Source organism: Heloderma suspectum, chromosome 9 (assembly GCF_057233095.1).
Source record: "Heloderma suspectum isolate Gila_16-S chromosome 9, 16-S_ref, whole genome shotgun sequence".
Classification (NCBI taxonomy): domain Eukaryota; kingdom Metazoa; phylum Chordata; class Lepidosauria; order Squamata; family Helodermatidae; genus Heloderma; species Heloderma suspectum.
In genome coordinates this window covers 11,871,107-11,898,499 of record NC_139466.1, presented here as the reverse complement: position 1 = coordinate 11,898,499, position 27,393 = coordinate 11,871,107, and the positions used below count along the sequence as shown (strand labels likewise).

General features: G+C 46.5%; 1 protein-coding gene across 4 annotated transcripts; it reads left to right on the top strand.

Annotated features, from left to right (window-relative positions):
- The first annotated feature begins 8,148 nt into the window (after positions 1-8,148).
- On the top strand, positions 8,149-26,022 carry IDS (iduronate 2-sulfatase). Of its 4 annotated transcripts, none has more exons than XM_084813690.1 (9): positions 8,149-8,331; positions 10,801-10,937; positions 13,648-13,825; positions 13,938-14,026; positions 15,139-15,339; positions 19,907-20,077; positions 20,423-20,549; positions 24,481-24,654; positions 25,309-26,022. In XM_084813690.1, the coding sequence occupies exons 2-9, from the start codon at positions 10,806-10,808 to the stop codon at positions 25,797-25,799; spliced, it is 1,563 nt and encodes a 520-aa protein (XP_084669816.1). In that variant the 5' UTR covers positions 8,149-8,331; positions 10,801-10,805; the 3' UTR covers positions 25,800-26,022. The 4 variants fall into 4 exon arrangements, with proteins under 4 accessions (XP_084669816.1, XP_084669814.1, XP_084669815.1 ...); XM_084813688.1 differs by lacking the exon at positions 8,149-8,331 and adding an exon at positions 8,522-8,735; XM_084813689.1 differs by lacking the exon at positions 8,149-8,331 and adding an exon at positions 8,522-8,735 and having other exon boundaries at positions 10,690-10,937.
- The last annotated feature ends 1,371 nt before the right edge of the window (positions 26,023-27,393 follow it).

Here is a 27,393-nt window from a genome sequence, read left to right as displayed (position 1 = left end):
TGGTACAAGAGACTAGGGCCTTTTTGGTGGTTGCACCAGTGTTTGGAATGCCCTTCTGGTAGAGGTCCAATGGCTTCCCATTTCTTTGCTTTTAGAGGAGCACTGAAGACTTGTCTATTTTAACATGCCAATGTGGTGCAGAGGCTACAAAATTGGACTGGGAGTTGGGAGATCAGGGTTCTAGTCCCCACTTGGTCATGGAAGCTCACTGTGTGACTTTGGGCCAGTCATAGACTCTCAGCCCAACCTACCTCACAGGGTTGTTGTTGTGAGGACAACGTGGAGGGGAGAAGGATTATGTACGTCGTCTTGGGTTCCTTAAGGAGGAAAAAAGGAGGGATATATTCCAATCAATCAATGCTTTCCCAGCCTCAAGCTACTGCTTTTAAAACGGAGATGTTATTGTAGTACTACTGTTTTATTATCTTGTTCTTGTTTTATTGTGCACTTTTATTGCATTACTTGTAGTTTTTGTAAGCTGCTTTGGATGTAGGCAAAAGAAAAGCAGGGCATAAACAAACCAAGATGATGTGCGAGTGGTTAAGGCTGTGTGTGTGTGTGTGTATGTGTGTGTCTGTCTGTCTCCCTCACTACGCCAACAGGGAATCAGCGGCCAGGTGAATCTAGGTTTGAGGGGTGCATGGGCAATGTGAACCCTGCTGGTGTAGCCCCCTCTTCTGCTGGTAGGCCTTTTGGGGCTTATCTGGTGGTGGCTGACGAGAGCACTTTAAGCAGTACTGCAAGCAGCATGCGGTGGCTAAGTCTAGCTGCCATTTTAGTTTTCCAGGTGTTAGCAGTGGGACCTGGCACTTGCCCAAGGATTTCAGGTGCTGGCGCCAGGCCTGATGATCAAGTGGCACCCTGAAAGAATGGCTGGTTTTCATGTTTCTTCCAAACATTAGCTGTTAAAATTATAAACAGTGGATGGAGGCCTGGTGATTTATTGTGGTTCCTTGCCTTTCCATTTTCTGGCTTTGGGGCATTTGACAGAATGTGCTTTAAGCTGTAGAACACTACAAACCAGAAAACCCTTCAATTCCTCATTAAGACCAAAGGCGTCTAGGCTCTGCTTCGCTTTTCAGCTGGCATGGAAACATATACTTCCAACAACTCCACTATGAAATTTGGTCACTGATATTCCTATCAGTCCCTTTGTTGTAATCACCACTGAACTCTGGCTGCCGGAATTAGAATGGTGCTGATTTTCGTATAATCCTTTCCATTCAGGGTTGGTTCAGTTATGGAGGGAGCAATCCTGCGGCCACTAGACACAGTCTAGAGGGCCACAGAATTTTTCAGTTTCTGGGAAGGGAGGTTGGAGCCCTGGTTCTGAGCTCGGTTCCCCAAAACCGCGCTCCCCTCCTCATTCCCCTCCTAGCCAGTGTCATTCTTCCCCATCTCCATGCTTGGAAACAGAGCACGGGGACAACAAAAAAAGGGTGGTCCCGCGGGTGGGGAGGCGAGGAGACCACAGAAGCCTCTTTACGAAACTTCCTACGCACTGCTCAGCCTCCCCTCCTCCTGCTAGTCCCTGGCTAGATGCACACAATCGTGCGTCTAGCTGAAAATGCTGGGCGGCCGGAGCACTGAAGAGAGGATCGCCTCTGTGCTCCAGCCAACCTGTGTCGGATAGTCGCCACACCAGCCTCCGACTTCGGAAGCTGATGTCTACGTCCACAGGATCACGCCCTTAATCGCTCAGACTAAAAAGAACAAACACCCATCGAAATATTAAGCACAAGCCAACTGAAGTGTCACACAGACCACTCACCCTCCTGCTTGTAATTCACTTACAAGAGCTAAATGAGAACAGCTTTCAAACCAAGGACACAACGTGGACGGTGAAGTCCCTGGTTTGTACCTGAATCAGCATGCTAGTGCTTCAGCCAGGCTTGGAAGGACCAGGCCTGCAGCTTGGGGTATGCTCTTAAATCTGGCCTTCCAGGCGGATCCAGCAGGGTGAATATCTCCGGTCCTGTCCTTTTGGCATCCTAGTGTAGGAGACACACAGAGGATCTCCACCGGGGCCAGCGCTGATGGGAGCACTCTTAGGGCTAGTCATGGGATGACTCCTTCATAAGCCTATATCAGCCTTCCCCAACTGGGTGCCCAGGGTCAGCATCAAGGGTAGGCACCTGCCAAGGGCCCACATGCCAGCAGGGGCCCACTGGCAAGAGTCCCCTGGGCTTGTTGCTCCTCTTCACCCTCACAACCTGCTTCTTCACCTGCCTCTTGGTCTGGCCCAGACCACAGTGGTGATGAGAAGAAGAAGCCGTAGACGCCACGGCCTGCTTGCTCCCTGGCTCTGTGCCTGCCAAGCCAGCGAGTGGTAGAAACAGGATGAAGAGCAACAGCGGCTGGTGACAATGGCAGCGAGAAGGCAGATTCACTGCGGGAGGGGGGTCACGGAGGGTGCCTTGCCCAAGGGCTCTCTGAAACATAGAGCCAGCACTGCTGGTGCCCACCAGAGGTTTTGGATTTCCACTCCTGTTAACTCCAGCCAGCATGGCTGATGGCCAGAAATGCTGGAAGCTGGGTCCAAAACATCTGGAGGGGGCACCAGGTTGAGGAAGGCTGCCCTACACCCAATGTGTGGGCACAGAAAGCTCTCCAGGGTTTCAGGAAGGAGACTTTCCCAGCTGTACTTGGAGATGCTGGGAACTGAACCTAGGACCTTCTGCATGCAAAGCAGGTGCTCTACCACTGAGCTGCAGCCCCTTCCCATTTGTGTCCTCTTTTGTTCTCTGTTTGGACAGTGCACAAGTGGCCACCTTATTCCCAATGTTGCGTCGCTTCACAAGGCTCCTCACCCCTTGATATCCACACGTTGTCTGCAAGGGCATAGGTCTATGTCAGGGGTGCAGAACCTCTTTCAGCCCGAAGGCTGAATTCCGTTCTGGAGAAGCTTTCAGGGGTCACATTCCAGTGGTGGGCAGGGCCGAAGGCAAAAGGGCAGGGCAAAAATGCACCCCCCCCCAGCATATTTCACCTTAAAGCTCCTACTGCCAGGAACTAGGAGAGGCATTTCGACCTTCTAGAATCAGGGGAAAAATTGCATAAAAGCTGGGAAACCACCAAACAACTGGGGGTTAAGGGAAAACGGGTGGAGTCAAGGCATGGGGCGTGGCCATCTGTGGATTTGACCCCCAGATCAGACGTTCTGCACCCCTGCTCCAGCAGAGGCTGGTGGCTCTGATTTTGGTGGGGCTGTGCATCCATTCTGGGTTTCAGTCAGAACCAGCCTGTCAGGAATGGATCTGAGCATGTGGAGATGTCTGGCAGCTCAGATTCGGATTCAGAATGGGAACAGCCAGAACAGCGGGGGGAACACTCCCTAGCGAGCCCAGATACAGTGAGACTTTCTTCCCAAGGCCGTGACACACAGATGGCCCAGCCTGAACGCCCCACCCTTTCTTCCACCATGCGAACGCAGGTTTCGGAGGAGGAGGGCGAGGGACTGGACTTGAGGGACTCCAGAGTCCATTGCAGAGTGAAGCGGGACAAGTTAGGGGCAGGGCTTAGATGCTCCACCAGGTTGGCCACTCCGGGAAGCCACCGTAGGAGGGAGCCACCCTAAGGGAGGGGCATCCCTGCAAAGCAAGTCTAGCTGAGACTTTCATGCCCAGACTGCTGGCAACTTCTCTAACTTCCACTTCGCCTCCTCTATTGATATTTGTAGATGTGTGGATTAGCTGGTTCATTGCAGTCTGAGAGTTTCCTAGAATTTGCATTTGTAAGGAAGCTAGTCGTTAACCAATAAAGAAGTGTAGCTCGAAGCCTTGTGTCCCAGAGTGTGTTGATTGCACAGGGAGAGGACAGGAATGTGACACAGCCAGAACTCTAAAGAAGCTATCCAAGGAGCTGACCCCTATCCCCAAACTAGGTCCAGCACCTCAGTTAGCTCCTTTAGAGTTCTGACTGAAACCTAGAATGGATTCACAGCCCCACTGAAATCAGAGCCACCAACCTCCACTGCCCTGGTCTACGGAGAAGGGCCACCCCAGAAGCTTTTATAACCTGGCCAAGGTTTGGATAGAAGAAAGAGGTCCTTCAGATAACCTGGCCCAAGCTGCTAACGGCTTTAAAGGTCACCAGCAGACTTTGAACTGTGCCCACAAATGAACTGGTAGCCAGTGAAGCTGTTGTAACAGAAAACATAAGAACATAAGAAGAGCCAGGCTGGATCAGACCAAGGTCCATCCAGTCCAACATTCTGTTCACACAGTGGCCAACCAACTGCCCACAGGAAACCCACAAGCAGGACACGAGTGTAACAGCACCCTCCCACCCATGTTCCCCAGCAACTGGTGTGCATAGGCACACTGCCTCTGGTACTGAAGGTAGCATATAGCCGTGAGGACTAGTAGCCACTGATAAGAGAGTCGCACACTCCCAATAACAGGCTCTCAGTAACACTCTGGCTGCAGCATTCTGGACCAACTAAACTGGACCCATCCGGCAGACCAGGTTGTGGACAATCCTTTCTCATCCAGCAAATACCTGCAGTAATTTTCAAATGTTACCAAGGAGCTGCTTTAAGGCAGACGTGTTTCTAGGGGGCCTCTGCCTGGTGCCCATAAAATCTGAAGAAGCAGCCTTCAGGAGGTAATTAATGTAACTGCTGAAGATCATTTAATAAACCTAGGAGGAACTGAGAGAAGCTCGCTAATGAATAAGTCAACACACAATACTCACTTAAGTCAAGAAAATTGCTGCCGTTTTTGAGATGCCGTCTTGCAAGGAGTACTTTTGAACCAGGAATATATTATTGAATGCTTTTGCCTGTACCTTCCAGCGCTTTGCTCCTGGGAAAGAGATCTGTATTGCAGGGGAAAGGCGGATGCAAGAGTGTATAATCTTTTAATTATTAGACTGCTAATGAAATGTGGCAAATTTATGCAAATCTGCCTCTCCACTGAAGCTGCGCCTTTGGCTCAACCTGGGGTGTGGAGGTTTAGGAGCATCACAGCATGCTTCTTATGAGTTCTGAGAGCAAAACTCATGAATCTTTCAGAAACATAAAAAACCTCTCCATGAGTACGTTAAAAGATGTGTCTTAAATAACAAAGACGGCAAAGTTTGACCAGCATGTATAATGAGCACAGGCCTTAAACTTAAATCCCTTTTGTATCACAATTAGGAAGATAAGAAGAGCCCTGCTGGATCAGATCAAAGGCCTTTCAAGTCCAGCACCCTGTTTCTCACAGTGGCCAACCAGATGCCCCTATGGGAAGTCCACAAGCAAGACATGCACGCAGCGGCCCTCTCCACAAGCAAGGCATGTGTGCAATAGCTTCCCAGTCCCAGTAACTGATAGCCCAGTATAGTCTACCCTGACTGTAGCTGACTGTTAGCAGCTCTCCTGGGTCTCAGGGAAAGGTCTTTTTTAGCAGTGTGGCAAACAGGGAAGGCACAGGAACATAGCTCCAGGGCTATTTGGGGAGCAGGCCTGGTGATATCACCTGCCAGAGTACCAGGATATGAATGTACGGATTTTGTTAAATCTGTCTGGATTTCTGAAAGGCATCCTTCATTCTGCTGTCTGCTCATTGACCAAACTGGATTTTATATATGAGAATTTCATTCCTCTTTGCAAATCTTCATTTGCTCAAATCCCCCCCCCCCAAAAAAAAGTAAAACACTGGTCTGTGAGTCCACGCAACTTGGAATAAGCTGATCTTCTGTGGAATCCGCAAGTTTGATTCACAGAAATCCCAGCTCATTTGAATCCACTGCTGATTTCTTGGACATGCCTACGGCAAAGTAACTGATGGACCCTCCTTGTTCGGGAAGAGAATGGGTTGCTAACTTAAGCACAGAGAAAATAATTAAGTAGAGGCTGGATGCTTCTTTCTTTTTCTTTGATGGAGCTCCTCCTTCACTCTAGCCATTTCAATTGTAACATGTTTTTGAACATTCAAACTTCTAATTAAAAGATAAAGTTTACATTTTAGGTTACAAAGGTTACATTTTTACATTCTGGCTAAGATCTTTTGTTAATGCTCAGTGTGTTTTACAAGATGGACTGATGCAAAGGAAACACCACTGAGTTAAATGGAGCTTACTCCTAGGTAACTATCCATAGGATTGCAATCATGCTGATCCTGATATATTGAGTATTATGCTATGAACTGTTAGTCTTTGATGTGTGCACTGTACACTGTCATGATTAGCTCCTGTACTTAAAAATGTACCACAACAACACTGGTCTTTTCCATGACCTGTTACCTGGTCCTAAGAACTAGGAATGCTGGGGGCAATGAACTTTTACAGGGAATTTTTAAAATCCCAAACAACCAACAACTAGTGATTTGAGGCTGCACACATAACTGCATGTGTGGCAGGCTTGTTGCAAAGTTTAGAACAACATCTGGCCAAACACGTCCAGCAAGTGTTATCCTGCTGTGAACCAGAAGTGCCCCAGAAATGTAAATCTGCATTTAAAACATATAATGTAAATATTAACTGGCTGTTGCACAGCGATGAAAGAAAGAAAACGAAAAACAGCTCCAGTATTAAATGAACGATTCCTCTTAGACAGTTTTTGTAAATAATTCTCATTCACTTGGTTGATTTCCTGATTCCCCAGGCTGCCAAGTACATGAAGAGAAAGCAATTGTCAGAATAGCATTAAATATTTCCTCTCCTGGAGGAATGTAATTGTGAGAACTCCATGAATTGCAGGAGAATTAAGGCTAAGCTGAATCTGCATCTCCTAAACCTCCAGTGCCCTCAGCTGGCTCATGGATGATACAAATGTTGTGAGGGTAAAAAGGAGATAAGGAGGATCATGTAAGCCGCCTTGGGTTCCTTGCAGGAAGAAAAAAAGGAGGGATATAAAAGTAATAAATAATAATATAAATATGATCGGGTCCGCATCCACTGATGGATGCATGGGTCAAACTTGTGAGGTCTTGCTTCCCTCTCCTAGGACATCAGTTCTACAAAGCAGGCCTACTGCATGGTATCTGTTTGGGAAGCCAGTCAAATGCCAGGGCTGCAAGCCAGATCAAACCATGCGAGGAAGGGCTGTTAATGGGGTATGAGTGCCACCTGGTGATGGATGTTGGTAAATGACACAAGACCTTGGGCAGTCTAAAACCACAGCTCCAAATCTAGACAGCGCGAATACTCTTGGAAAGGAGCGTGTGGTAGGAAGACCCTCTCTGACCAGATAGTCACTGCAGAGTCCTCACCCAAATCAGCAGGACTGTTGCACTGCTGCTGGTGAACAGTGCAGGAGGCGGGCACCTTCTAAAAGTGTAGAAGGTGCCAGCCGGGGCCCACAGAGCTCCGGCCCCAAATCTATTTGCTAGGGCCTGGGATCTATTCCCCAGAGCCCTGCATGTCCAGTGGAAAGGTTCTTCTTCTTCTTCTTTCTTATCCATTGTATCCTCATGCAGGGGACAATTTTCAAGGGGGCTTTCAGCGGAGGGAAGGCTTAACTTTCCCCTTTTCACATGCTGTAGCACCCCCCCCCCAAATCTCTCCATGCATGGCAATTAAGCTGAGAAAAAAAAATCCCATTGGTTTGGCATGATCTGGGGGCAGGGTGCATATTAGCTGAAGAATTTCTTTTGAGATGATTTGGATGAGAAATTTGTCAGCTGGCTTTGCCTCCTGTGAAATTCAAGTCATTATCTCTGCATTCGCATGTATATACAGCATATGCAGATTTTATGCAGAGTTGTGTCCCATAGGCCTGGGTCCCGAAATGTTTTAGTACCTAGTAGGAACACTTCTGGTGCCAGCGTCCAGCCCCCCGCCGCCCCCCTCCAATCCATAAAGATGGTGAGAAGAGGTGACAGAGTTGCCAGAATGGGCAAGCGTGAGAATAGGACAACACAGAGAAAGGAAGAACTTAAACAGGCCTTTAAAAAGTCTGCTTTACTTGACAGGCCGGTAGCCAGCCTAAAAATTCTGCCCCCCCTCCCCGCCGGTACAGGGCAGTTCATTTGGTTTGCAGGCCTTTGAAAGGCAAATTGTAAACTGTGTTTCAATTATTTATTGGTAAAAAAAAAAATGGGGGGGGGGAGAAATTTAGGAGGGCAACCCCCCCCCCCCGCTACAGGCCTGTTACTTTATGAACTACGTTAGCGGCTCACGGCCCAACGTAACGCTTTTAGAAACTGCACACCCACTGACACCACACCCAGGAGCGCTGTTTCGACTCGCCTCGTTCTGCAATACTTGATCGCCAGCGCGGAAAGAGATGCGTCCGCCCGACTAGAATGAAAGCAGCCCGGCACAAGACCGGAAATGAATCCAAAGTGCACGGGCGGTGCTTACTCGAAAGGAGACCCCGCTGAAGCGCACGGGGCTTGCTCCCAGGTAAGCGCGCCTACGCGTGCCGCTCACCCCTCCGGCCCGCGCGCCTGTACCCGCGCGCCTGGCCGTGCCAGGTGCGCCCTTAGCCCGCAACTCCCCGAAGCTCTGCGGCGACCTCTCGCCCGGCCTCCTGGGCGTGGAGCTCCGGAGCGCCGCCCCGCGCCGCCCCGCGCTCGCCTCTTCCTCCTCCTCCGAGGTGGGAGGGTCCCGGGAGTCCCACAGCGCCCCCGTCCTCGTCTCGGGCGGAGCGCGTCGCGGGGGCTTCCCGACGATGGGGCCGGAGCGGCGGAGGCGACCCGCTGCTGCGCTCCTGCTCCCCGCGCTTCTTTGCGCAGCCGGGACCTTGCCGGGCTCCGCGGCTGCTGGACCTATCGGGACGGCAGCAACCGGCCCTGGGTCGCCCCGAGGTGATGCTGGAAGCGGGCAGGAAGAGGAGGAGATGTAGCGGGGCGGCGGCGCGCGTAATGGAGAGGGCGCCCCGGAGCGTTTGGGGAGCTGGTGGGTGGGCTTTGGGAATTGGGGCGTGTTTGGGGCCCAAGGGGGAGAGGGAGCGGAGACTTGGGGGCAGCGCTGCGGGAGGCGTCAAGAGTTGGTGCCTGCAGGAAATGGGGTTCACATATGACGCCTGGGCAGATGGGTTCAAATCTGCCTTTACAGTGGAGGCTGGTGGCTCCGATTTCGGTGGGGCTGTGCCCCATTCTAATTTCAGTCGGAACCACACACAACTCCAAAGGAGCTATCCAAGGTTCTGAACCCTATCCCCAAACTAGGTCCACTACCTCGGCTAGCTCCTTTAGAATTCTGGCTGAAACCTAGAATGGATTCACAGCCCCACCGAAACCAGAGCCACCAGCCTCCATTGTCCCTTTAAATATCAGCTTCAAGACCTGTTGCACGCAGAAGGTATCTGTAGATCCCTCGGACCACTGGGCAGAGTGAGGTGATCACCTCAGGTGACTGATCTTGGGTGTCACGAAAGAGCTGCAAATGGTTTGTTGTTATTTCCAGGTAGGGGGGCAACTGGGTATATGATACACCTTGGGGAGGGTGCAGGTGCTATTTGCTGTTCTACCTTGGACAACAAAATGCCTTGGGCTTGAAGATCTCATACTAGGCTGAAGTTCCTTCATAGTTCCCAGCTCCTTAAAGCTAGTTCCCAAGTCCTTATTCGATGCAGAGTTGTATGAGCAGCCTTCACAAGGAGTGGATGGCCCCCACGTGCCAAAATAAGAGTAGTTGTTGTTGTTGTTCAGTCGTTCAGTCGTGTCCGACTCTTTGGGACCCCATGGACCATAGCACGCCAGGCCTTCCTGCCCTCCGCTCTCTCCCGGAGTGTGCTCAAGTTCATAAAATAAGCATTACTTTACCCTATATCATACACCATCAAGACTGGGTGACTGCCTGCTTTGCCTTTGAGATGCACCAGCCAACTCTCCATCAAAAGCAATGTTTTTCTGCAACACATAAGGAACTGGGGTAAACTAGGAACCCACTTTAACCTCCTAGATTCCTTGTAATGTTTTTGTGGATGTGGTACCTGCAGAAGCGTGGTACTACTTTTGCCTTTGGTCTGAGTGCAGATCCGAGAGAGGAGGATGTTTTGGGGTTCACTCAGTTTCACGGCTGCGTAGCCAGTGTATTTATTTTATTCTTTATGTTCCACCTTTCCTCCAAACAGCTCGAGCGTGGTGTACATGGTTCTCCCCCCCGCCTTTTATCCTAACAACAACTCTGTGAGTGAGGTAGGTTAGGCTGAGGCTAGCAACTGGCCCAAGGCCACTCAGTGAGCTTTGTGGCTGAGTGGGGGATTTGAACCTGCGCCTCCCTGATCTTACAACCACAGTTTTAGAAAACTGCTCTCAGTAAATATAATCAACTGTCAATACGTGCATTTATTAAATGCTTTCTCTCACTTTCTGCAACAGTGCTTGCCAAATGTATAAGGCAGCTTAGAAAAATGTGGTTAAAAATACAGTATAAATGTTTTTTTAACTAGGAAATGAAATTAAACAACTAAAAACTTGCTGGATTAAACTGTCTTGCATGATTCCTAAAGGGGAACCCAGATAGATTCATGTGAGCTCCCATGGCTAATGTAACCAGCAGTCTTTCCGCAGCAGTAATCTGTGAACTAGGCCTGGCTATGCTTGGCCTGTATAAAGTGTGATCGGACAAAATTATTATAATGCCCAAAACACGTCCTATAAGCATAACCCATCACGACTGAATAGTGCCCCATCTGTTCCTACAATCCTTTTGTCATAGTGCTTAAATATCTCTTAAGTAAGTTTTATGGTGTTAATCCTTTAAAATGGTATTATTGCACATGGGGTGTTGATCTGCTGCTGGTTTTTATCATAGGGTGAAGGAGCTAAAATTAGCTACAGAGAAGTTCCACTATACTCATTGTTCCCCAATTAGCGCTGACTAATGATGCTCAAACAAATGTCCTCTAACTCCTTGGCTTTTAAGATGGCATGAACGTTCTCTTGGTTGTTGTGGATGACTTGCGTCCTGCGTTGGGCTCTTACGGAGACACCCTCGTGAGATCGCCAAACATTGATCAACTGGCGTCGAAATGCGTTGTGTTCCAAAATGCTTTTGCACAAGTAAGCAATGTGACCTTACGTTAGGGATTCCTGAGCTCCCCCCAACCCCCATATTTATTATGAATAGCTACCAGTCCATTTCCAGGGACAATTCAAGGTGTTGGTGCTTATTTTTCAGAGCCCGACATGGCTGGTACCACATCAGCCCACCTGTGCTCTGGGTTTGTCAACCGAGGTCACTCTGTGGTTGCCGTGCCATTAAAAGCAAGGCAGAAGATGATTGCAAAGAGGTCCTTCTCAGTGGTGGCACCCCATTTATGGGAATCTGTCCCCTGGGTGCCTCGCCTGGCACCTACTTTGCTATCTTTTCGGCGCCAAAGACCTTTTTAATTTTCCCTGGCTTTTGATTGTTAGCTGCAATTCCTTTATTGCTGACTGTATTTGTCTGCTGTTTTATGCTTTTTTAAATTGTTATCCTGTTGTTATACTTGTCGCTTTTAATTGTGTAAGCCACCCCATGAATATTTATATAGGTTTTTAAATGTCTGTTACCGAAAAGCACACTAACAGTGCCAAGTGCTCTCGGGTCTTTCATCTTTGTGCATTGACAGTACCGTATCTAGTTTGCCTTCTGAAAACAAGCTGTGAGGCTGTTCACAGTTATCTCCCTTTCGCATCTGGCAAGCTATGACTAACCCTTATCAAAGGAAAAACGAAAGGATTAGACCTTAATGGAAGGTTGTCAAAGGCTCTGAGCCATTCTAGCTAAATGGAACACATGTTTGGAGGCTGCATGCCATGGACTACCAGTTGCTGGGGGTGGGGAAAAGCAGTTGCTTTCACGCCATGCCCTGGGCTTCCCAGAGGCATCTGTGGAAAGCAGTGATGTGGGGCAGAAAATTTTCCAGCGCTTTATTTTTCTGCAGAAAATTTTTCCATGTCATAAGTGTATTCGTAACAATGAATTGCCAATTGCCGATTGCAAATTCAATATGAGGCAAGCTTGGCAGTTTTGAAGTTGCAGATGAATAGTTGCCAGCATATCATGCAGAGTTCTTTGGGTTGCTAAAATGTATTGGTATGTCAACAGTTTTCAGTACCTTTGATTTCCCTCCTTAAATTTAAACAATGTAAGGCAGGGGTCCACAACCTTTCTGGACCTGTGGGCACATTTGGGAATTTGAGAAACTGCTGTGGGCGACACTACAAAATTGCTCCTCCCATGGAGGATGTGGCTTCTTTGGAAAAGGAAGAAGCCAGGGAGAGGGAATCCTCCAAAAGAATCTCCAAGAGTTTTTCCTTAGATAAAGACCAAGTGCGAAACGCATTGGGAGTTCAATTGGTGCAGCTGTTCCTTTTTTTTTTTACTTTGGTTTCCAGCCTTACAGCTGTTTTTTCTGGTCCCTATTGGCACTGTTGCACCATGGGAGGTCCCTGTGGGTGCAATGGCACCCATGGGTGCCATGTTGGGGACATACCTCCCATGTTAGGGAGGTAAGGCAACAACATGCTATTGTCTTTAAACATCTACAAGTATTCTAATAAAAAAGGAAATAATATAACATATGTTGTAAGTGTGCTTTAATTCCCCTCCCCCAATATTTCAGGTCAAATACTTGTGGCATATTGGGACAAAACATTAACCTGGGGTACATTTATTTATTGTTGTTGTTTACGAAATACAGGTCAAATAAACATGCTAGATTAGATCACTCTCTAGGGCAGCTTTCCTCAACTGAGCACCCTCCAGATGTTGTGGACTACAACTCCCATCAGTCCTAGCTGGCATAGCCAATTGTCAGGAATGCTGGGAGTTGTATTCCAAAACATCTCAGGGCACCAGGTTGGGAAAGGCTGCTCTTAGGCATCCGAAAATGTTCTGATGTAAATGGATTTCCCCCCCCAATGCAAATTACCCTCCTTTGCATAGGAAAAATTTCCAGTTGAAAATTTTCTGCAAAACCCACATGATTGGTAGGAAGCAGGATACTGAATCCTGGGACTGATCCAGCGAGGCTCTTCTTATGTTCTTATGGCAAGCTGAGTGATGCTGAAAGATGCCTACTAATGGGCCACTTTTTCCCACATGTATTTGCCCGTTCGTTAGGGTTGTCACCAGAAGCCCTTAGGAACATATATAATCAATTAATTAATTTGTATCCTGTCTTTCTGCCAAAAGATGGTGCTCAAGCTGGCTAACAAGAAAATCCAGTTTAAAACAAAATATTAATTACAACATCACATAAAAATAAATAAGTTAAAACAAAACAATAAAAGAAACAAACAGCATTGAGCAATTAAAGCCCCCTTCAGCAAGAGACCAGCTTCTATGCCAAAGGTCTGCCTGTAAAAAAAGTATTTGCCTGCTGGCGGAAGGACAACAGAGAGAGGGGCCAACTTAGCCCCCCTCAGCAGGGAGCTTCAGAGCCTGGGAGCAACCACTGAGAAGGCCCTGTCTTGTGTCCTCACTGAACATGCCTCTAATGGCAGAGGGACCAAGAGAAAGTCTCCCCCAAAGATCTTTAAACCCGGGCGGGCTTGTATAGGAGAAGCTGGTATAGGTAGCAGGTAAAATTCTTTGCCCATTGAGTCATCTATCCATCCCAGTGTTTTCTACTCTGACTCCCCAGGGTCTCAGGCATGGAGATTTTCCATCACCTGCTAACTGATCCCTTACCTGGAGGTGCCAGGAACTGAACCTGGGATCTTCTGCATGCAAAGGATGTGCTCTGTCATAGACCTATGGCCCTTTTCCTGTCCTCTTTTTCAGCAAGCTGTGTGCGCTCCAAGTAGAGTCTCATTCCTCACTGGGCGCAGGCCTGACACCACAAGACTCTATGATTTTGGTTCCTACTGGAGGGTGCATGCTGGAAATTACACCACCTTGCCCCAGTATTTCAAGGAAAATGGGTACATCACCATGTCTGTAGGGAAAGTGTTTCACCCAGGTAAGCTCTGAATTGGGTCACAAATGTATGAGATCTCTTGGGGCTGGCTTCTCTCATACCGGAATGTGAACATTTTTTTTTAAAACACTTACATATTTTCTTTTTTTCCCAGGGATTTCATCGAACCATAAAGATGACTATCCGTACAGTTGGTCCATCCCAGCTTTTCATCCCTCTTCAGAAAAATATGAAAGCACAAAGGTGAACGGACACTGCAGCTGTGTGCAGATGTTGATGATGAATTATATCATACTGTTGGTGTACATGGTGATTCACAGAGATTTACATGCAAAATAAGACAGGTCTCTGCTCCCAAGGACCTTACAGTAGAGATCCTAGTTTTAGACTAGATTAGACTTTAATTTGTGTGCTGCCTTAAAAAAAATAAATTGTATTCAAAACAGCATACAAATTAAAGAATAATTTAAATTTAAAATAGAGAAACAACAGGAAGAGAGACTATACTGGTGAAGGGGAGTATGCGTACTTCCAGAAAGTTTGGTGACCATTGGGAATGAGGGTTAAGAAGATAAGTTAAAGGCTGTGTAGACAGGGCAGGGGAAGGGCCATAGCTCAGTGGTAGAGGGCCTGCTTTGCATGCAGAAGGTCTCAGGTTCAATCCCTGGCATCTCCAGGTAGGGCTAGGAAAGAATCCTGCCTGAAACCCTGGAGAGACACTGCCAGTCCGTGTTGTCAATACTGGGCTAGATGGACCAGTCGTCTGACTTGGTATAAGGCAGCTTCCAGTGTTCCTAAATATTTATTATTATTATTATTGCATTTATATCCCGCCTTTTTTCCTCTTGCAAGGAACCCAAGGCGGCTTACATTATCCTCCTCCTCTCTGTTGTATCCTCACAACAACAACCCTGTGAGGTGGGTTGGGCTGAGAGTCTGTGACTGGCCCAAAGTCACCCAGTGAGCTTCCATGGCCGAGTGGGGACTAGAACCCAGATCTCCCGGCTCCCAGTCCGTCACTCTCACCACTACACTACACTGGCTCTAGTTAACTCCCTGCGGCTGTGTGTATGTCCAGTGATTGTCAGTGTATATCTAATTAAGCATATGAAAAGGTTACAGGCTTCCTTTTGGGAATTTGGATAGAACAGGAGTCAGGCCACACCGGCTTCAAAATCGAACAAGGTTTGAGCGAAGCTTTCCTAAATGCAAAAGCTGTGTTCCTATGAGGAAGTGGGTTTTGAGGAGGGATTTGAAGAAGTGGGGAGAGGCAAGATACACAGGAAGAGGAACTTCTTTCCTTATGATCTATTTATGATTATAGTGCTGTTTTCAGCAGCTTTCTTTCTTCAAAGGTTTGCAAAGGGAAGGATGGAAAACTTCATGCCAACCTTATTTGCCCGGTGGATGTTTCAGAGATGCCTGAGGGGACTTTGCCAGATATTCAGAGCACCAAGGAAGCCATCCGTTTACTGAACATTGTGAAAGCAAGCAAGAGCAAATTCTTCCTGGCTGTTGGATATCACAAACCTCATATCCCGTTCAGGTACCCGCAGGTGAGGACGCTTGGCTGAAAGAGCCCATCTGAAAGGAGTGCTTCTAGATAGCAATGCTAGTTCAATGAGAACTGTGTACAGCAGGGGTGCAGAACCTCATGCCAAGGGCCACATCTGGCCCTCCAGTGTTCCCTAGAGGGCCATGCTGCCTTCCTCTTGCTCCGCTCCCTTTCCCCCTGCCACTGATTGTTTGGTGGTTTTCTGGATTTTGTGCATTTTTCCCCCCATTCTGAAAGGTTGAAATGCCTCTCCCAGGGCTTAGTTACTGGCAGTATGAGGTTTAAGCTACCACATGCTGGTGTTTTTGGTCTTTTAGCTCCACCTCCTTTTGCCTTCAGTCCTGCCCACTGCTGGCGTGTGGCTCTGATTGCTTCTCCGAAGTGGAATTTGGCCGTCAGGCTGAAATAGGTTCATCACCTTTGGTGTAGAGTTTGGCAGAGAGAAAAGAGACGAAGCACGATGGCTCCCTTTTCCCTGTGTGTGGGGCTGCTATCCTGCCTGTAAGCAGACATTCTTCAGAATTCTCAATAGGCAGAACCTGGCTGCCATCACATGCTGAGTGTGTAGTGGATTTTTGCGGAAGAGAACGGTGAGGTGTGAACTTTTCACAGAGCCAAATACTGATGAGTAGCATATGCATATTTAGTAAAGTAGCTGGTGATTATTATGAAGTTACACTTGGCTCACTGTATAGTGAAGGTCAGTGCTTTTTGCTACTAACAAGAGTTAAATAATTCACAGCAGCTGTCTTGCATAGTTCGTACCTTCTTTCTGATAAGAATGTGCTTTTCTCTATGTGAGAAACGTTCTGTCCTGCCAAAGAGCTGAGCCCCTGCTTTCTCCTCATGGGTGAAAGGAGGGAGGTGTATGTGTGTGTGTCTTCTGACAGTCTTTAACTCGGTGAGACAACCCTATAAAATTCTGGGCAGATTGGCTTGTAACCTCTTCTCGTCTGAGGGGTGGAAGGTGCACCACCTAGTCAGATAAACAGTCCCCTGGGACAAAGCCTATTGGTTCTAGGGAACCAGAGCAACTGCAACTGTGAGTTGAAGGGCGTGTGTAAGCTGTTCTTTCCCCTTCATGGATCACTGCCTTGTTGTGGCGAAGGGGCTTGCGTAACTCAGTGAAGCCATAAGCTATGCCGTGCAGGGCCACCCAAGACGGACAGGTCATGGCGGAAAGTTCTGACAAAATGTGGTCCACTGGAGAAGGAAATGGCAACCCACTCCAGTATTCTTGCCAAGAAAACCCCATGGAACGTATCACAAGGCTAAAAGAGATGACGCCGGAAGATGAGCCCCTCAGGTCGGAAGGTGTCCAATATACTACTGGGGAAGAACAGAGGGAATTTCCAAGTAGCGCCAGAAAGAGTGAAGCGGCTGGGCCAAAGCCGAAAGGACACTCAGCTGTGGATGTGTCTGGTGGTGAAAAGAAAATCCGATGCTGTAAAGAACGATATTGTTTAGGAACCTGGAATGTCAGATCAATGAATCAAGGTAAGCTGGAGGTGGTCAAACATGAGATGGCAAGATTGAACATCGACATCCTGGGAATCAGCGAATGAAAATGGACAAGCATGGGCGAATTTAATTCAGGTGACCATCATATCTACTACTGTGGGCAAGAATCCCTTAGAAGAAATGGAGTAGCACTTATAGTCAATAAAAGGGTGGGAAAAGCAGTACTGGGGTACAATCTTAAAAATGATAGAATGATCTCAGTACGAATCCAAGGCAAACCATTCAACATCACAGTAATTCAAGTCTATGCCCCAACCACTGATGCTGAAGAAGCTGAGGTTGATCGATTTTATGAAGACCTACAACACCTTCTAGAACTAACACCAAAAAAAGATGTCCTTTTCATCATAGGGGATTGGAATGCTAAATTAGGAAGTCAAGAAATCACCGGGATAACAGGCAGGCATGGCCTTGGTGTACAAAATGAAGCAGGACAAAGGCTAATAGAGTTTTGCCAAGAGAACACGCTGATCATAGCAAACACTCTTTTCCAACAGCACAAGAGACGACTCTACACATGGACATCACCAGATGGTCAATATCGACATCAGAATGATTATGTCCTTTGCAGCCAACGATGGAGAAGCTCTATACAGTCAGTCAAAACAAGACCTGGAGCTGACTGTGGCTCAGATCATGAGCTGCTTCTTGCAAAATTTCGGCTTAAATTGAAGAACGTCGGGAAAACCACTAAACCATTCAGGTATGATCTAAATCATATCCCTTATGAATATACAGTGGAGGTGAGGAATAGATTTCAGGGATTAGACCTGATAGACAGAGTGCCTGAGGAACTATGGACGGAGGTCCGTAACATTGTTCAGGAGGCAGCAACGAAATCCATCCCAAAGAAAAAGAAATGCAAGAAAGCAAAGTGGCTGTCTGAGGAGGCTTTACAAGTAGCTGAGGAAAGAAAGGAAGCGAAAAGCAAGGGAGAAAGGGGAAGATATACCCAATTGAATGCAGATTTCCAGAGAACAGCAAGGAGAGACAAGAAGGCCTTCTTAAATGAACAATGCAAAGAAATCGAAGAAAACAGTAGAATGGGAAAGACTAGAGATCTCTTCAAGGAAATCGGAGATCTCAAGGGAACGTTTTGTGCAAAGACGGGCATGATAAAGGGCAAAGAAAGCAGGGACTTAACAGAAGCAGATGAGATTAAGAAGAGGTGGAAAGAATACACAGAAGAACTATACAGGAAAGATCTGAATGTCCCTGATAGCCATGGTAGTGTGGTCACTGAACTTGAGCCAGACATCCTCGAGAGTGAAGTCAAGTGAGCCTTAGGAAGCATTACTAACAACAAAGCTAGCGGAGATGACAGTCTTCCAGCTGAGCTATTTAATATCCTAAGTGATGATGCTGTTAAAGTGCTGTGCTCAATATGCCAACAAATTTGGAACACTCAACAGTGGCCACAAGACTGGAAAAGGTCAGTTTACATTCCAATTCCAAAGAAGGACAATGCCAAAGAGTGTTCGAACTACCATACAATTGTGCTCATTTCACATGCCAGCAAGGTTATGCACAAAATCCTACAAGCTAGGCTTCAGCAGTATGTGAACCGAGAACTACTGGAAGTATAAGCTGGGTTTCGAAGAGGCAGAGGAACTAGAGATCAAATCGCCAACATTCGCTGGATCATGGAGAAAGCAAGAGAATTCCAGAAAAATGTCTATTTCTGCATCATTGACTACACTAAAGCCTTTGATTGTGTGGATCACAACAAACGCTGGCAAATTCTTAAAGAGATGGGAGTACCAGACCACCTTACCTGTCTCCTGAGAAACCTGTATGAAGGTCAAGAAGCAACAGTAAGAACCGGACATGGAACAACCGATTGGTTCAAAATTGGGAAAGGAGTATGACAAGGCTGTATATTGTCGCCTCGCTTATTTAACTTATATGCAGAGTACATCATGAGAAACGCTGGGTTGGATGAATCACAGTCGGAATTAAGATTGCCGGGAGAATTATCAACAACCTCAGATACGCAGATGATACCACCCTAATGGTAGAAAGCGAAGAAGATCTAAAGAGCCTCTTGTTGAGGGTGAAAATGGAGAGTGCAAAAGCTGGTTTGAAACTCAACATTAAAAACACGAAGATCATGGCATCTGGCCCCATCACTTCCTGGCATATAGAAGAGGAAGAAATGGAAGCAGTGACAGATTTTACTTACTTGGTCTCCAAGATCACCGCAGATGGTGACTGTAGCCATGAAATTAAAAGACGCTTGCTCCTTGGGAGGAAAGCTATGGCAAACCTAGACAGCATAGTAAGAAGCAGAGACATCACCTTGCCGACAAAGGTTCGTATAATCAAAGCTATGGTTTTCCCAATAGCAACGTATGGCTGTGAGAGCTGGACTCTAAGGAAGGCTGAGCGTCGAAGAATCGATGCTTTCGAGCTGTGGTGCTGGAGAAGACTCTTACGAGTCCCCTGGACTGCAAGGAGGTCAAATCCTAAAGGAAATCAACCCTGAGTGCTCATTGGAAGGACAGATACTGAAGGTGAAGCTCCAATATTTTGGCCACCTAATGCGAAGAGAAAACTCCCTGGAAAAGACCCTGATGCTGGGAAAGATTGAAGGCAAAAGGAGAAGGGGACGGCAGAGGATGAGATGGCTAGATAGCATCACCGATGCAATCAATATGGACTTGAGCACACTCCGGGAGAGAGCGGAGGACAGGAAGGCCTGGCGTGCTATGGTCCATCGGGTCACGAAGAGTCAGACACGACTGAACGACTGAACAACAAGAATAAGCTGTTCTTTGCTTTGATTATCTGCTTCCATTTTCTATCAGTAAACTGTACATCATTCTTTCACACAAGCGGACTTGTGTCATATTGGTACCATTGAATCTGTTTGGTGGGGGTCCTGAGTGGACTAGGCCCCTGGTTTAAGACAGAATGCAACATGTAACCCAGCTCTGAAGCAGTTCAGAAATGCAGTGGAAAACCTTAACGCCTGCAGCTTGTTGTTCAAACTCTGCAGAATCCAGCCTTGCCATTGCTTTTCTGAAATGTTTTTTTCTCTCCTAAAGGAATTTCTCAAATTGTATCCCTTGGAAAACATCACATTGGCCCCAGATCCCAACATTCCTAAAGGACTCCCTTCTGTGGCTTACAATCCTTGGATGGACATCAGGAAAAGGGAGGATGTTGAAGCGTTGAACATCAGTTTTCCTTATGGGCCAGTTCCAGACCACTTCCAGGTAAGTGGTCAATGCACTTTCTCCACACTTCAGCTAAGTACAAGTTCATGATCTATGGTCAAAATGTGTTCTGAATAACAATAAAAAATATATGTTCTCTTTAACATGACAGGCAAGTAAGTAAAGCAGGCAGACAAATCTTTTATATGAAAATAGTGTGGCCGGCTTTTTAACAGAACTCTTAGCACAGGAGTAGACGACCTCCAGATGTCTTTGGAATACAACTCCCATCATCCCTGACTGTTGGCCATGCTAGCTGGGGTTGATGGAAGTTGGAGTCCAAAACATCTGGAGGACACCAGTTTGGTTGGAAATCCATTTATTGTCTTCCCATGCATTTTCTAGCGGAAGATTCGTCAAAGCTACTTTGCATCTGTCTCGTACTTGGATATGCTGGTTGGGAAGCTGTTGAATGGCCTGGATGATGCAGGGCTTTCTCATAACACGATGGTAGCGTTCATGTCTGACCATGGTGAGTCCTCTGTGCTTCTTGGGTTCTGTTGTGAACTGTTCAACGTAACTCCATAATGAACAATTATCTCCCTGTATGTATGCATTTTATGTATTGCAACTAGTTGGTCTATCCAAGTAGTTGGCTTCTGTGCATTTTTCATCTTAAGCAGGATGGTTTGCCTATTGCACCTGCATGCAGAATTCTATCCCGAGTCTGGTGTTTGGTGCCAAAGCTAAAGAACCATGGCTTTAACCGGGGTGGGAAACATGTTTAGAGTTCCTTGTGGTGATCTTTAACCAGGAAGAAGATCTTAGTTATGGTGGGCAACTTGTGGAAGACTTCAGCTTGCTGTCGGGCAGCTGTGAAAAATGTAAATTCCATGCTAGGGATTGTTAAGAAAAGGCTTAGAAGTAAGTGGAGGCTGGTGGCTCTGATTTTGGTAGGGCTGTGAATCCATTTTGGGTTACAGTCAGAATCAGCCAGGACTCTAAAGGAGCTATCCAAAGTGCTGAACATTATCCCCCAAATGGGGATATCACAGCTCCACCGAAATCAGAACCACCAGCCTCCACCGTTAGAAGCAAAGCTGCCAGTACAGTAAGGCCCTTATCCAAATCTGGGGCACAGCCACATGTGGGTCACTGCATACAGTTCTGATCAACCCACCTCCATAAATGACATTGTAAATCAGCAAAGTACGCAGAAGAGAGCAACTGTCAGGATTGATTCTGAGCATACGGAGATAGTTAGCAGTTCAGACTCAGAAGGGGAACAGACAGAACCGGGGGAGACATCTTCCCGAGCAAGTTCAGATATAGGTAGGCATGCTTCTCAGGATGCTAACACCCAGATGGCTGGGCCTGAAGCCCCGCCCCCGAGAACCCAGGAGGAGGAGGAGAAGAGTGCGGGGTGTGACCTGAGGGATGCTGGACTGCGGTGCAGAGCGAAGAGGGAAAAGTTAGAGGCGGAGCTCAGACGTTCCACCCGGTTGGCGATGCATGAGGGTCGACATAGTGGAGCATCACTGGAAGGGAGGGGCCTCTCTCCCTAAGTTATTCTAGCCAGCAAGTTCTTGTTTCAAACTGCTGGCAACATCATAGCTCCGATTTGGATCCCCTGTTGCCATTCATAAATGTATGAAGCAGCTGTATTCCTTTGTAGCCTGAGAGCCTTTAAGGATTGGCATCTGTAGTGAACCTGTTGATAGTGAATTAAAGGCGTGAGATTGAGGCCTCTCTTCTTGTGTGTGTGCATGAGGAAGGAGGGGGCCAAGGGAACGTGACAGCAACAAAAATGATCAACAGACCGGAGCACCTTTTCTATGAGCAAATGCCAGGGGTGCAGAACTTCAGGCCCCAGGGGCCAAATCTGGCTCGTGAGGGGGTTCTAATCTGGCTCTTATGGGTTCCTCAGATGGCCATGCCCCTTTCCCACAACCACCAGTTCTTTGGTTGTTTCCCAGCTTTTGTGTAGTTTTTTTCCTCCATTCTAAAATCTTGAAATGTCTCTCTGAATGCTTACTGAACTTTTCTAAGGGATCTACATATTGAAATCAAGCAAAGTTTGGCTTGGCCAAAATTAGGGGCCTTTATAAATGAAAAGCCTCAAGCAAAACCAGGCTAATTAAAAAGAGGAAGATATGACTGTGAGGACAAGAGACACAGAAAAGAGGAACTCAGGAAGGCACAAGAACGAGACGTTTGCTGACTTGATAGTTAGAAAATAGTTACAAGGATGTATCATCTTGCAGTTAAGTCTGGAGTACATGAACATAGCCAGGGTTCAATTCTCTACGTGTGGACTACAGTCAGTAGGAGATAATAAGTAATAAGTGTGGTAAGTGGACGAATGCATAGATGTAAAGAGGTGGGAGTAAAAGTGTACAGTAACCCGTCACGTCATGTTCAAGGGTAAAACTGTAAAAGATTCTGGGTGGGGTCTGCCCTAGCAGGGAGTTTCGTCTGTGTTATGATTCCTAGGGTGGGTACTGTGGGTTAGTTTTGGCTGAGGCAGGAGCAATGAGGGATCTTATTATGGCAAATGTCGGCGGCCCACAAAGAGTTAAGAGAGCACAGCTCGCTTTTGTTCAGCATTGGCTATCTTATTTGCTTGCAGATAGAATGAAAGCCGGTCTGCGTAAGAATCCCAGGAAGCAGGTTGACTTCACATCAAACTGTTCAATATGTCCAAGAGCAGCCATTTTTATTTTAATTCTTTTTTTTAAAACAACAACAACAACAACACAGGAGGTGATCAAGTTCTTAAGCGGGTCTAGCTGACTGCTTACCAGTTAGCTGTGTAAATGGATTCACAGTCCTTGCTGCCTGTATAGCTCTCAGGATTCCACCGTCATCGCCACAAAATGTTGTGTAGGTAGAAGGAATGACGGCATAATCAGCAGGCCTCAGACACAACTGTCCTTTATTTATCACGCACAGAACTGAACACTTAGCAGAAGTTCCACCCACCGTTGCTACTCCCAGCTCTACAGGAGCTGCCAAGGTTCAAAACAATAACTAAGCACCCCCACCCCACCCCCTCACCCCCGTAGTAGAAAGCTGTAATGGGTAAAGTCTGTCTTGCTTTCTTTTCCTGTTTTAAACTTTGCTAAGTACTATCACGGCACCATTTTCGTCCTGTAATGTCCTTAAATATGTTTGCTTTTTGCTAACACACGTATTCAAACACATTCTCAAGATATGAGCATCTTTGTATGAATATGTCCTCTAAATTTAATTAATATTATAATGTAATGTAATATGTGAGCATCAATTTGTAAAAGTAGCTGTGCTCTCTAAGTCTGAGGATGGACTATTTGCCACAAATCCAATTTATTCCCATTAGGCAGGGATGCAGGGATTTGTTTTAGCTGGGCAGTGTTATTTAAATTTAAAAAGCCCCAGGAATTTTTAGACCAAAATATTTCCCCTACACTTTAGGCTAAAATATGTTGGTATTTTGGCCATGCCCCTTTCGCCTTTGGCCACGCCAACTGCTGGGATGCATCTCCCAAGAACTTCTCTGAAATGGAATTTGGCCTTTGGCTGAAGGAGTTTCACCACCCCTGGTCTGGCTCAACACTGGCAGATGCACTCAACACCAAAGTACACATTTAACACCGTGTGTAGGTTGCTCCTTAGTCTCTCTCTTCCCCCATGGTTTTCCTCTAGCAGTGATCTTTCACCTCACCTGCTGCCTGAGCTCTTTTTAACTGGAGACACCAAGGATTGAATTCCAGCCATATTTTTGCATCTGCCAACCATCCCAGGGCAGACCCAGCTCCGCTCTTTGGAGCACCTTGATTGAGCTCATCCTTCTGGGTGGATCGGACAAGGCATGGAGGCCCAACTTCCGTGACCAGTGGCATCGCTGCAGAGGTGACAAGGAGCCCCCTCTCCCTCCTCTCCTTTGCTCTGTACAGGCTACTTCCTTTGGTCCTTCATAAAATATATTAGAACATGGCTACTAGTCTTGATGGCTATGTGCTACCTCCAGTACTAGAGGCAGTGAGCCTATATAGACCAATTGCTGGGGAACATGGGCAGGAGGGTGCTGTTGCACCCATGTCCTCCCTGTGGGTTTCCCGTGTGCAGCTGGTTGGCCATTGCGTGAACAGAATGCTGGACTACATGGACCCTTGGTCTGATCCAGCAGGGCTGTTCTGATGTTCTTCTGTAACAGCCTTGCAATAAGCCCCCAAGGGTTTTTGCTTACCTTCAAGTGCCTATGTTAAACATTAAAGGTGGGCAAGGGAAGCGACTGGGGTTTTTCGACAGTTCCTCCCACAGGCATTCCGGTGAGTCACTGTTTTACGAGCCTGTTTTAGCAAGGACTGGAGGTGGTTGCTTCAAAACCACCAGTGCGTGCTGTGCTGCTTCACCAAGGGTCATTCATGCCTGAGACAGAGATGATGCTTTTCCTTCCTTCAGTGGTCCTTGATTTTGTCTAGGCTGGTCACTGGGCGAGCATGGTGAATGGGCAAAATACAGCAACTTTGATATTGCGACCCATGTACCGCTGATGTTCTACGTGCCGGGAATGACGACTCCCATCTCCTACCCGGGACAGAAGCTCTTCCCTTTCATTGATACTTTCACCCAAATGTCAAGCCTTCTGCCTCAAGGTATGTTTTCAGCTTGTAGAATAGCCTAACAATTACAACATCCAATTGATGATTTGGTTAGATTAATGGATTTTTCAAAACATGCAATTTTTGATTGGCTAAAATTTGCCTCTCTTAATTGGGCAGCACCCTCTCCCCCCACGTCCCAACACACAGTATTTTAAAATACATGTACTTCTATAAAAACAAGAACACTGCAGATGGTCACTGCTGTCTTAAGAGGCATTCCACCCCTTCTTTCTTGTACGGGAAGGAATGCCTCTTCTCAGAGGATGACACATCAGTGCACCATCTCAAAATGGGAAGTTTTGTGTTTAGCTTCAAAACAATTATTTTTTACTTGGGCACATTTATTTATCTTTTATTAATGTATTTAAAGAGCAATCCCATGGTCCATAGGCAAAGTCTAGCTTCCATAATTGTGATGTCTAGGTTTTTCTTAGCTTAAGGCTCACAAGATACAGGTGATTGATTTTTACAGCTCAGATAGTCATACAAATATGTATTTTGCTAATACTAATTTAACAGCAGGGTTTCTCCCAAGATAATAGAGATTCTTTTTCTTTCTTTTAGTAGAATTTAGCACCATCGGGCAGTTTTTAATGAATAACTTGATCCGTTGAGCTTTTTCTTATTTCCTTTTTTCTAATCCAGGGAAACCCAAAGAAATTGTTGAGTTGGTATCTCTCTTCCCAACACTTGCTGAACTAGCTGGATTAGAAGTTCCCCCTGCATGTCCCCAGACATCATTTCAAGTCTCGCTGTGTACTGAGGGGCAAAGCATGGTTCGGTATTTCCCATCCATCTATGGAGAACAAGAGAATGACAGTGACAAAGTAAAAGACTCTGATATACCCGTTGCTTTCAGCCAGTATCCTCGTCCTGGAGACATTCCTGAGTGGAACTCTGATTTGCCAGTACTTAAAGATATAAGAGTGATGGGATACTCCATACGTACTGCTGCTTACAGGTGTACTTTATGGTTTGGGTTCAATCCCAGCAACTTTACAGTCAATCTGAATGACGTCCATGGAGGGGAAATATATTTTACAGATACTGACCCCAACCAAGATCATAACATGTATAACAAAAGTGTCCTACAGGGGGCCCCTATCCCAAAGTTTTGTGAGATCTTGGAGTGTTAAACTGGGGGGCTTCACTTCCTGTCTCTAAAATTGTGACTGAATTTATAGGCACATTATTTGTATACGTGGAGAACTTTGTGTTATACACAAGGAGATCTCTTAAATGGTAGTTGTCTTTGTACGAAATAATCTCAAACATGCTATGTGTGTTTTTTTCCTAAAATGGTATTCTTTAATTCTTAATTAATAAAGTCCCCCCTCTTTTTTTGTCTTTTTGCGCTTACATCAGGTGTATCCATCTTTTCTGGAGATAATGATGGTGATGATTGGTTTCTTAAGTGCCTGGAAAAAAGGCACAGTACACTAAACAACTTCAAATTAAGAATGGCTAAATCCTGTCCACAGGTTTGCAATCTAAGTCAGGGGTGGGGAACCTGGGACCCCAGGACTTCATGTGGCCTTTTGCCTAGTTTCATGTGGCTGGAGTAGCACAGAAAGGGAGGAAAGGGTGACAGAGAGAGAATGAGAGAGCACTATATCCTCTTGTATTGTTGTAAACAACACTCCTTTCTGACAGGTGGCCCCAGGCAGATTCCCCTGAGGGAATGCAACCCCTGGCACATGACTAAAAGGAAGGTAGAGGGGCTAAGAGATGACCGTGGAAGGTGAGAGACAGGCCCAGGCAATTACTGGGTTCACATGATCACTGCAATGCACCATGGCTTATTTAAGCCATTAATGTATTTAAGCCATGGTGGCTTTCATTTCATTTATTATATTTCTATACTGCCCCATAGCTGAAGCTCTTTGGGTGGTTCACAAAGATTACATTATGCGAAATGCAAAAACCATTTACATAAAATCATATAAACAGACAGCACACAGACAACATATATCTAAAAAGAAACTTTTAAACAATCAGCCAGCTGGGTGGCTTTTGAATACTCAAGCTGCAGCTGCAGCTTGTCGTGTCATTCGAACCCGGTGAGGGTGGGTTGTTGGTGTGGTTAACAAACCGCCTAGAACCCATGAGGTGTTTTATGGTTGTGAGTGGCTGTGGCTTAAATACTCAAAATGGCCACTTGCTGGGATGTGCTGCAGCTCACCATGACTTAAATAAGCCATAGTGAGCTGCTTGATTGTGTGAACAGGGCTGCCAGGGGAATGCTGGGAGTTGTAAGACTTCTTTCTATCTAAATGTGCACAGGAATGCACCCTAAATGTGTAGTTTGGTGTTGGGTGCATCTTTTTTTAAATGGTAAAACTTTCATTGTAACCAATCAGACCATGAAAAGTGGGGTGTAAACCTGTGCCTCAGGCCTAGTAAAACTGGCATTTCAAAGATGCTTTTTGGCATGGGAACCTCCTTCTTGCATGTGGGATGGTGCTCTTTTGAGTCATAAGAAATAGCGCTGAAAATGAGTCCATTATTAGTAGATATAAACCCCTGCTAGATATCCAAGTCGTAGACTGAATGCCTTTTGGGGTGTCTGAAGGTGTACTTACTGACTTTCAAATGGCATAGAGGGAGAACCACTCAGTGTTGGATCACTGTCTGGTGCTGAGGCATTTGGCTAAGGAATATACAGGGACCTTGAAGGGGAAACTATTCTGCCTTCATTGATTTGAAAGCTGACTTTGATCCTATTCCTGA